The following is a 10,777-nucleotide window of genomic DNA, read 5'->3' on the forward strand; positions in this document are numbered from 1 at the left end:
TCCCACGGCCGCGCGGCCATCCACCTCTCCAACCAGCTCCATCCCCACCCGGGATTGATCGGATCCACGAACGCTTGGTTTGTGGAATCCGAGAGATTTTTAAGAGTCTAATGACACAAAAATCAACACACTCATGAAAATGCATAATTTCACAACTAACTTATTCAAGAAACTAATACAAAAAATACATTATATATATATATATATATACCTGATGTGAATATGCATAAGCTAAGGCTCTCTCTCTCCTCCTAGCAGCTTCTTGCTTATAATTTATATCTGCCTCAATCTGCTCTTTAGATCGGCAACTTTGATCCCAATTTTCCCCTTTCTGATTAAAAAAACACACACGCAATTTAGCCATACTTACTAAAATTCTTGAAGAAATTTAGTAATGCACCCTTTGAAGGCCAAAAAACTCACAAATCCTCTCGACTTGTCGAGATCATCGTCATGAATCCACCCGTTCTGCCTGTGAACGGACGGATTCTCCTCCAACAACAGGGTTCGCCTTGCACGAATCTCAGACTGCAGACGAGCCATCGTCTGCATACACTTCAAGCTCGCGGCCGCCTGCCTCTCGACCGACTTCCCTCCCACCACGGTTTTCAGCCTCATTAGGCCTCTCAGAGCCCTCAAAACTCTCCTTGCCTAAATTCACACACAAGGTTAGCGTTCTGCCAAATATCTCGAGCTCGAGTCTGTTTTGACATTTTAAAATTGAATGTTGCAATTAACAATAATAAAAAAAAAAGAGACTAATATCCAACACTAAAGAAATTCATTCATTCATTCAACCATACCATATATCCTCGGAAAGCTGCCTGAATCTTGACGGAGGCCATCTCTTCCTTCGTCCTGCCCGAGCCATGCGCTGCAGCTCTGAGGCGGACGACCTCTGCAGCAGCGTTGGCTGCTGCAACGGCCGCCTCAGCAGCCATGGCGGTCACGAGAGCAACCGAATAGGCGTGCCTATTCTGTTCGCTCTCCGCTTCGTGCAACTTCACCTCCTGCGCTGGAGGTGGAGTTTCTCGAAGGACAATGGCCTTCTCCGCACCGACAGCCTCCATATTCACGCTCTGTTGCCTCCTGAAACATCCTCTTCCTTTCCTAGTCCTCTGAGAATAGAAAAGATGAAGATCAAAGTAATTTTGCTAAATTTTTTGAAATAATGAAGATTTTTTTCCTTTTAAACTACCTTTTCTTGTTTTTGTTTGGATTGACAAGTGATTGCTTTCTTCACTGCTGAAAACAGAGACCTTCTCTTCCCCATTTTGTTATTGGAACATCAAATATTCACTTGTTTCCTAACCAATTTCTTCACATATAGTATAATTTTTATTGTGAGAAAATCTTGAATTTCTCTCCAAATTAATGATTTTTGCATGAAAACAAGTATAAGAATTAATGAACTAAAATTATGTAAATAAACAAACAAATCATTTATCAAGATCACATTGCAAAATTCTCACTCTCCCCACTCCTCTATAGCAAAAATGCATTATATTGATTGAGATCAAGAAAGTTAAAAAATAATTCAAATGCAATTAAATTCTCTATCACACACACACACACAAGATGAAGTCATACAATGTAAGAGATACCTGAAACTGAAATTTTGTGACACTATCCAAATAAAACAACCTTAATTCTAACAGAAAAACATCTGTTCCATGCCTTTTTCTTCAACAACCCTCCAAAAACACAAAAGGTTGGAACATGCACGAGTTTCCTCTGAAGTGAAAGAGAGATTCAGTTTGAATGTGAAAAAAAGGGTCATATAAAGTTGAAGAGAAATATCCACATCTGAATTGTAGAGAGAGAGAGGGGCAATATGGGGATTTCACCGAGGCCAAGGCCTGCAGCTCAGGTAATGGGGAGGGGGGACTGCTTAGAGAGAAAAAAGAGATGGGGTTGTGCGGCCCACTAATGATTCTGACAACATAGAGAGATAAAAGAGAGGAGAGCATTCAGTCTTGTTCTTGTTTTGTTTTAACAGCAGACAACCAACAAACTATACATTTGTCTGAATTTTATCATTTTGGTTTTTTCTCAAAATTGTTACTTCAGCTGACAAAATAATCAAACCTGGTTATATAAGGAAATTTAGATAGATTGAATAGTGTGAAAATGGTACTAGTATGAATAGTTCATTGCAATTTTTACAAAATTGAATATAGTTAGATATGTGAAAGTATGGGTGTTCTAAAAGATCTTGATTTTTAAGGGGTTGGAATCGAACTAAATGGGAATAAGTGCTTATATTGTTTTAATTGTGAAAATTGGCCTATAGTTAAATTATTCTTCATTAATCTGAATTTCCTTCTTTCATGTAGGCTAAGTGGCTCACGCATTATAAAAATTGATATTTTCCTTTATAGATTGAATATGAAATGGCCTGATATTCTCCAATAAAAGAAAACTTACCCACTTAACAATATACCCTATAGATAAGTACATTGTACTAAAAAATTTTTAGAAACCACTATATTAAATATGATGTACCTAATTCACTCCATAAAATAAAGGACATTATTTACGACATTTCATGTATCGGTGAAGAATCCAGTGACAACGTCAGATAAAATCTTTGTCCAATCAGAATATCCAGCTATACAAAGTACTACTAGGATTAGGAGTACCTTTTCAGTTGAAAAAAAAGTTAATAAAAAAGAAAAAAAGAAATAATCAAGTCAACTTAAATAAAAGAGTATAAAAGAGTGAACTTCAAAAATGGTCCCTGAACTATGGATTTATCTCGAAAATAGTCCCTGGACTTTGAAAATATCATCAGTAGTCCCTGGACTAAGGATTAATATCAAAAACGGTCATTTTACACTGTTTCGAGACGAAAATGCCCTTTTAAAGGGTTTTGGGTGGTTTGGGCAATTTGGTCTTTTTACGCTTTTAACATTTTAAATCTGATATTATTTCAGTTATGTACTAAATCTGATATTATTTTAAAATTATCATTCTTCTTCCATTTTGTCATCCTTCACTTTGTTTCTTTATTTCAATATTAGATTTAATTCATAAAATTATATTTAAAATTTTAATTTTTAAATATCAATAAATTTTTTTAATTAAACTATTAATTCATGGACACTATAAATATTGATTAAAACTATTAATTTTTGTTATTTAATATAATATTCAGCTGAATTGAAGAAGTACAGAAAAATAATATTAATCATGATGGAAAAATAAGAGTTATTCTATTTAGCCTTCGTTCGGTTGTTATAATTGCTTGTGATTGAATATTATGAAGTTGACTAAAAATTTTATATAGGATTATTTTTGTTGAAATTTTCTAGTCATTTTGATTGTTTTCAAATTAATAAACGAAAATTATATTAGTCTTGCATTAGATGCATATTTATTTCAGAATAAATCGTGTTATATGATCTATTTATGATTAAAGCTATTAAATATTGATTAAAATTAAGGCGTTGTCATATCTTATTGATTAAATATTAGACACTATCAAATATTGATTATGACTATTAATTTTTATAATTAAAAAAATTTATTGATATTCAAAAACTGAAATTTAAAATTTAATTTTGTAGAATTAAATCTAATATTGAAATAAAGAAACAAAGTGAAGGATGACAAAAGGGAAGAAGAATGATAATTTTGAAATAATATCAGATTTAGTACATAACTTAGAAATAATATCAGATTTAAAATGTTAAAAGTGTAAAAAGACCAAATTGCCCAAACTCCCCAAACTCCCTCAAAAGGGCATTTTCGTCTCGAAACAGTGCAAAAGGACCGTTTTTTATATTAACCCTTAGTCCAGGGACTACTGGTGATATTTTTAAAGTCCATAGACCATTTTCGAGATAAACCCATAGTCCAAGGATCATTTTTGAAGTTCACTCTAAATAAAAATGTGTATTTTTAGATCATACACTGTATAATATTTCTAGTTTGGGTATACATTTTACTCCCTCCGTCCCGCTTTAGGAGTCCCGGTTGAGTCGGACACATGTTTTAAGAAAAAAAGTGTTTGAGTGTGTAATAAATAAATATTGTAGTGGATGTTGGGACCCACTTTTAATTAATTGTCCAATAAATAAGTGTTGTAGTGGATGTTGGGACCACTTTTAACACTTTTTTATTAGTTGTAGTGGATGTTGGGACCCACTTTTAACACTTTATAGGTATTTTTTATTAATTTATCTCAACCGGGACTCCTAAAGCGGGACGCCCAAAATTGATCAACCGGGACTCCTAAAGCGGGACGGAGGGAGTATTTTATTGTTCCTTTTCATGAATCGTAATATATGTTCTTATATGAGTACTACAATTTTTCACATTTTCTTTCATATTTATTGCATTAAATCTTCCACATTAAATAGTAAAAATAAGTGCTATAAATAGTGACAAGTTTGGTTGGCAAATATTAATGTTATCACATGTTGTACCTTACCAATATTGTGCTTTCCATCATATTCTTAAACCTATATATATACCCAATATAAATAACAAGCTATCTAATTATAAGAGAATTTTTTATTTTTCTTACCTACATTTTTTTTGTGATTGTGATTTGTGGATGTTTATTTAATTAATCTCTTTCGAATTTGGCAAATTATGACAAAATGGAGTGTGAGAGATTACTTTCAAGTTTCTTAAAAGGGCATAATTGTCCTTTTGTCCCTATTCAATTTTTTATATTTCAATTGAATATATGAGTTGGAGAAAATGACTTGAGACCCATTCAAAATTATTATTGCCATTAAATAGAGGGCACCTCTCTAACATGATAATCACTACTTTGGATTATAATTTTGTAATAGTGACCTCTCAACTATTATGCCATGTTATTTAGATATTGGACTTTTGTTTTTGTTGCATTGAAATCGAACCACCAAATGTTAATTGATTTCTCAAACTTATAGAGTATGTTTTGTCTTTTTGGTCATAATATTAAAAAAATAAGTCAAAGATTGTAATGAAATGTATATATAAAATTACACTAAATTTCATCACAGTTAAAAGATGAAACCTTTACAACAACCATCCTAAAATGCGAGTACATAAAAATTAAAGATGAATCTGCATGAATCTCTGACCTCATGCTTAAGGGACGAGGTGTTGAAACACCGCGCCAATCGTATCGATTAGATTAGACATTTAATTAATTAATGCCGGCAAAAGAATATACAATCATAGATTCAGAGTAGAGTAGTTAATTCGAGCCGAATTCTTTTGTAGAAAAAAACAGGACAAGAGTTAAGAACGCAGTCAATTCGAGCCGAATTCTTTTGTCGGAAAAATATGCATAATACCTCTATCAACATTTCCTAGGTTTCTCGAAGAGCTATAGCATGACATACACGTGGATACCGAAAGCAGTGGATTCACCTGCAAGATTTAAAAACCAAGGAAACAAATCACACAACAAAGTAAACATTTCTTCCATTGTGCAATAATGCTCACATGCACTTCAATTACAAATCTAGAATCAACTTTTTTATGTAATTTGTAACAAGATTTTGTAACACTTTCCAACAAAAACAAGTGAGCATCAATGCATCAATTCAATCACAATCAACAATGAGTCTTTCAATCTACACAAATGGAAACAGATTCTGATTCTTGAAAATACCTCAAAACATTCAGATTGTGACATCAATTGATTTCTTGGGAGAGTCTTCTGTCTCTTCGGTCTTGGCTCGTTTCGTCGGGGGGCTGCTTTCGCCACCTGCATTCGCCTCATGGTCCTCGGAGGACTCCTTTTCCGAATGCTCGAGAGGCGAGGCCACTTTGGCGCTGGATTCTGCGTCAGTTTTACCAACGCAAGGTTGCGTTTCTGCCGTTGGAGATGGGCTGTTATCGCCCCTATTTGACGACGAGGCGTTCTGTTTATCTTCCTCCATCTTCCGCTGCTGCTCGAACATCAACTCGAGATGCTTCCCTTGTTCTTCGATCCGAAGCTGCAGATTTCTTTGAATCTGAAGCAACATAGATTTCAATCATCAAGTAAATTCTCAATTTAGAATGAACTACTCCACTAACCTACACAAGCCTAGCTCGAACCCGACACATTAAGCATTAGCAAGTCAAGCACGTTACGAGCTGCCCTACATCTTCAGCTCGTAACCAAGCTCGAACGTATACAAACAAGCAACTCAATCGAAACCCCATACACATCAATTTCAAAAGCAACCTTTACCAAAAACATTCATTTTTTTCCCAAAAAAGAGTATTCTATTAAAGCAAACACATAGGAGTCCAGGGTTGTAAACGAGCCAAGCCAAAAAGTTGAACGTCCGAGCTCAAATTCATGGTGGGACTCGAAGAACATACCTCAAGCTGGTCGTGAAGCTGCTTCTGAACTTCCATCTGCAATCTGAGCGCTTCAGTTATCTCCATTGCACTGCCATGGGAGAATATCATTAATGAGAATGCACGAAAAATCGACTTTTACTATAACAATTGTAACGTGCCATGGATATTTGCCTCGTATAGATAGACATTAATAAGAAAAATCTTAGCTCAGATGTATGAATTTAAAAGAAACGTACGTCTTCAGGTCCAGAGGTGCCGTTTCAGCAAGATTCCTCGTTTTCTTTTCCGGTGTTCCTACATCCAAAACTAACAAACATAAGTTTATCAATACATGACGGATTATGATATATGGAATCAAGACGAGTATAGGGGCGATCCCAACCTTCTGAGGACTCCGGCTTGTGCCTCGCGGTTCTGTATTTCTGCAAGTGGCTCTTAACGTGGTAGATTGTGAGGCCTTCGACGTTCATGAGCTTCAACACGCCTTTTGGCGTAGCTCCTGCATAGTTAGTCTCGTATTAGTTTCTGCTGACAGACTTTTATAGTGGTTTCAGTTCTCTCTTTATGTTGTCTGTAAGACACTTACGTTCGCCACCACCTAGTTTTGTAACAGCCTCTGAGAAAACTTCGTGCAGCTCAGGCGTCCAACGCATCCGTGCCTTGGTTGCTGGCGAAGGACATGGAGAGGCGACCGCAGGAAGCGTCTGCGCAGTAGAAACTGTAAGAAGGTGACGCTCCTGGATCTGAGGTTGGTACGTTGCGAAGTTTGGTGGCAATTCGAGCAGCTGTAAGTCGAGTCGAGTAAAACTAAGCTCAAAGCTTGACTCATTTAGCATAAAATAACAGAGTTGAGAAGCAAACCTTGGCATCAAGATCTGGAACATTGACATCAACAAGAAGATCACTCAAGTTCAAATCAAGCGTGTCGTCCGGTGTGACTAACTGATCGGCCCACTCCCGCCAGTCTGTTTTCCTAGCTGAGTCATCCGATGGCACCACGTCTCTGTGGGGAGGAGGCGCATCCGAGGTGTCCATAGTCCATGAAACGTCATTACTTTCCGGCTGGCCATCTCTAGCAACGGTAGGGGAAGATTGGCTCGAGTGGAAAGATCCCCTGTCGTTCAATGCCTCGGAGATGAAAGGTGGAACTCTCAAACGGCTTGAGTCGGGCGAGAAAGAGGAGGAATGACTGAGACTAACAGAGGCCGACGAGAACGAATGCCCGGCTGTTCTGGTGTCGGATGTTAGTAGGTCTGTGGTCAGTTCGTGCGCTAATGTAACCTGTGGCGAATCGGGAAGCTTGGGGTACTTTTCTTCGGAGAGTGCAGGTAGAACGTGCAGAGATCTCGATAGAGCCCCAGAGGCTTCGACTTCATTCGAACGCTTTTTCTTGAATAATGCAGGAGCCATGTTCAATGATCCATGAACAGACTGAAAATTGAAGGAATTCTGCGATGATTCGAGCTTAAAAGAAATCCAAAACCGCAACCATCAGTTCAAGAACTGCAGTCAGCAATCAGCAATAGCTCATCCATCTGGAAAAAGGAAAACAGAACTAGGAATGTCAATGCATCACGAAGCGATATGATTATAGCATAGTCTTGTGAAAAGAAGTTTTATAGCTAAAGCATTCCCTCTCAATTCATCGTTTGAAGCCTAGAGCGAAGAAACGAGAGGCACGAGTAACAATTTGAGGCTCGAGGTTAAGTCAGTAGGCCTTGAGCCTCGAACCATGGATGACTTGACTCCAATTCATGTTTGAGCTAAAGAAACACAAAGCCTACGAACGCTATCCACAAGGCTAGAAAGGCTCAAAATGGCTAAGGAAACATCTCTTTCCGAAACATGGCACTCTAGCTAACTCATCCCCCCTCGATTCAACTTTTGAACGAGGCTAGATCCAAGAAACTAGAGGCTCGAGTAATCAAATGGCTTGAACTCGAGTCGTGATGATTTGAGGCTCGAGGCCTAGTCACTAGGCTTTGACATCAAGTCATGTTTGAGCTACAGAAACACAAAGCCTAACGAAAGCTATCAACGAGGGTCGAAACGTGGCTAGAAAACATCCTTTCACACAAACCAAATGGCAACATAACACACCTCTGCATTATCACTACCAATATTGAAACATTCAAACATACGAAATCGAATACAGGCTAAATACTCCAAACCATACAACAACAACAAACCTTGAGTAGAAATTTCCTCAAATTTCCAATCCAATCAAGACTGGATTTTTTTAAGAGTTGTGATCATTTTAGCCACCAATGCTAGCTTTCAAACAAAACTAAATCAGAAGACACAGCAAAGGAATGAAAGAAGAGAGACAAGATTCATTCAATGAGATAAAGATAAACTCAATGTTTCCACACACAAGCAACCAATTTCAACAATTCAAGAAAACCAATCATCAAAAGACAGGTAAACAACAATATCACTTATTAATCGTATCTACTCAAATTCCTTATGGAGTCACAAATATATTCACGTAACTCCAGATATTCAAAGTGGGCCCGCACCAATTATCCTCACTTGCAAAAGGAAAGTAATTTTTTTTATAAAAAAGAAAACATTTTTCTGGGAAAAGCTAGCTCACTATCAACAATTCCTCCCACAAATTCAAGTCGAACCCATCAACAAATTCAAGAATTCAGCAACAAAAGGAACACATTCGACAAAACAAGACCAAAATCCAAGATTCTAAGGTGCATTTGAGCCAATATCTCACAGCAAATAATATTTATTGTATTTACTAATTAAAAAAGCAATCTTTTTTGGGAAAAGCTAGCTCATTTGCTCAATCCTCACCATCAACTATTCCACCAACAGATTGAAATAGAGCCCATCTCACAAACTCAAGAAAAACCCAAGATTCAAAAGTGCATTCAAGCCAAGAACTCACAACAAAGAGAAACAAAGATCTTATTCCATTTTTGACAAAAACCAATCTTTAACAAGCAAAAAAAACCCAATTTATTTAAAGAAAACTAACCATGACAAAGAAGGTCAGCAAAACTAGATGAATTGAAGTTGAGACAACATCATCCACGCTCTGATTGAACAGGAAAAATCTGGCGGCTGAATAATTAATTTAACAGTGTTTAGGAGTGGTTAATTTATGGAAACATTTTTCGAACTGGCCGACTTTCTAAATCGAGAAGAAATAATTGGGTGATGTGAGTGAATATGCTGTCTAGACTGGAAACTGACTGATTATTGGTTGTAGATAAAAGGGTAAAACTATTGGTTTTTGTCTGATAGTAATCTACACTGTTGAATTTTGAATCCACAATTTACCGTGAGTTTGGAGTCCTTTTGTAAATAAATGGATAATGTTGTTGAAAAAGCATGCCCAACGGAATGCTTGATATTGTGTTGAGGATTTCGCGCCGTGCGCAGACCAGCAAAGCATATTTGTATTTATGAATGATTGTTATGTGTTTGGTCATTCACAACGTCGAGTGCTAAAAGCATTAGCAACGTAATGCATACTCTGCTGACGATTTCGTATGGTGCACTGATCAGCTAAGCATATTTTTATTTGAGAGTGAGACATTTTTTATGTTCGGCAACGAAATACTTATTTTTTTGTTGAAAACTCTTTATAATCAACAAGTGAGACATTTTTTGTGTTTAGCAACGAAATGCTTATTTTTTTGTTGAAAACTATTTATAATCAACAAAGCGCGCTTAATAGAGTGTAAAAGCACGTTGAAGTACATTTAAGTGAATAAAATACGTTTTATTGATGAAAATTATAAATATTCATAAATAATTTAAGTATTTTCAAGAATTGAATTTGGTAGATTTTTATTTTTTTAGTTAACATATGTAATATGTTTGATAATTTGTAAATGCAATAGAAAATAATTACATAATCCAATTGTGTGGAGGTAAAAGTTACTTTTGATTTTTGAAGAATTGGAGATGATTTTCATTTTCCAAGTGATTATTTCCTTAAAAATTTTATGGGATATGGTTTTTTTATTCAAAAGTTTTGCCCAAATTCTAATCAATAACTTTTCAAATAATAAATTGATACCAACCCTTCGTTTCGTCGATTAAATACATAGGGTGGGTGTAAGAGTTTGTTTTTTCCTCAAGTTGACGATAATATATGATTTCTCTATTATATACTTCCTTCAAGTCTTATAAAAACAAGGGTTAAATCTCGATTTTATAATTTCACTATATTCTTAAAGTCGAGTTCGAGAATAGAACTTGTTTTGTACACAATCTAAGTTTTTATGTATTTTGAATTATTATATTCAGCATATATTTACTTAAACTTATAAGATTGATTAGAATTGATCAAAATTTATGATTTAAATATCAGTTATCCATTTATCCTTCCTCTAAAGTTTAACTTGTATGAGCAATGAGATTATGTCATCCAAAAGTTTGATTTATTTATGAAGTAATGTTGAATCATTATAAAATTTAGCTCATCAAAATTGTCTTTTTCATGAATTATTTA

General features: G+C 35.7%; 3 protein-coding genes across 4 annotated transcripts in view; all 3 read right to left on the bottom strand.

Moving 5' to 3' along the window:
- LOC125223360 (protein IQ-DOMAIN 3-like) overlaps nt 1-1,872 on the bottom strand; it is a 2,806-nt gene extending 934 nt beyond the window's left edge. The window contains exons 1-5 of the mRNA XM_048126484.1: nt 1,605-1,872; nt 1,199-1,318; nt 804-1,118; nt 424-651; nt 212-331 (exon numbers count right to left, since the gene is read on the bottom strand). Of these exons, the coding sequence (XP_047982441.1) occupies nt 212-331; nt 424-651; nt 804-1,118; nt 1,199-1,273 (738 nt within the window). The 5' untranslated portion in view covers nt 1,274-1,318; nt 1,605-1,872. The remainder of the gene's footprint in view (nt 1-211; nt 332-423; nt 652-803; nt 1,119-1,198; nt 1,319-1,604) is intronic.
- LOC125223332 (protein IQ-DOMAIN 3-like) overlaps nt 1-9,554 on the bottom strand; it is a 38,845-nt gene extending 29,291 nt beyond the window's left edge. Inside the window, exon 1 of the mRNA XM_048126440.1 lies at nt 9,293-9,554. The gene's annotated coding sequence lies outside the window, so the exon portion shown is untranslated. The remainder of the gene's footprint in view (nt 1-9,292) is intronic.
- LOC125223346 (protein PHR1-LIKE 1-like) lies at nt 5,066-8,841 on the bottom strand. Of its 2 annotated transcripts, none has more exons than XM_048126464.1 (8): nt 8,490-8,841; nt 7,162-7,835; nt 6,887-7,085; nt 6,683-6,799; nt 6,537-6,606; nt 6,319-6,388; nt 5,618-5,963; nt 5,066-5,373 (listed from the first exon to the last, which is right to left on the bottom strand). In XM_048126464.1, the coding sequence occupies exons 2-7, from the start codon at nt 7,708-7,710 to the stop codon at nt 5,628-5,630; spliced, it is 1,341 nt and encodes a 446-aa protein (XP_047982421.1). In that variant the 5' UTR covers nt 7,711-7,835; nt 8,490-8,841; the 3' UTR covers nt 5,066-5,373; nt 5,618-5,627. The 2 variants fall into 2 exon arrangements, with proteins under 2 accessions (XP_047982421.1, XP_047982429.1); XM_048126472.1 differs by having other exon boundaries at nt 6,537-6,594; nt 8,490-8,757.
- Nucleotides 9,555-10,777: the final 1,223 nt, after the last annotated feature.

Source organism: Salvia hispanica, chromosome 1, assembly GCF_023119035.1.
Source record: "Salvia hispanica cultivar TCC Black 2014 chromosome 1, UniMelb_Shisp_WGS_1.0, whole genome shotgun sequence".
In the NCBI taxonomy this organism is placed as follows: Eukaryota; Viridiplantae; Streptophyta; class Magnoliopsida; order Lamiales; family Lamiaceae; genus Salvia; species Salvia hispanica.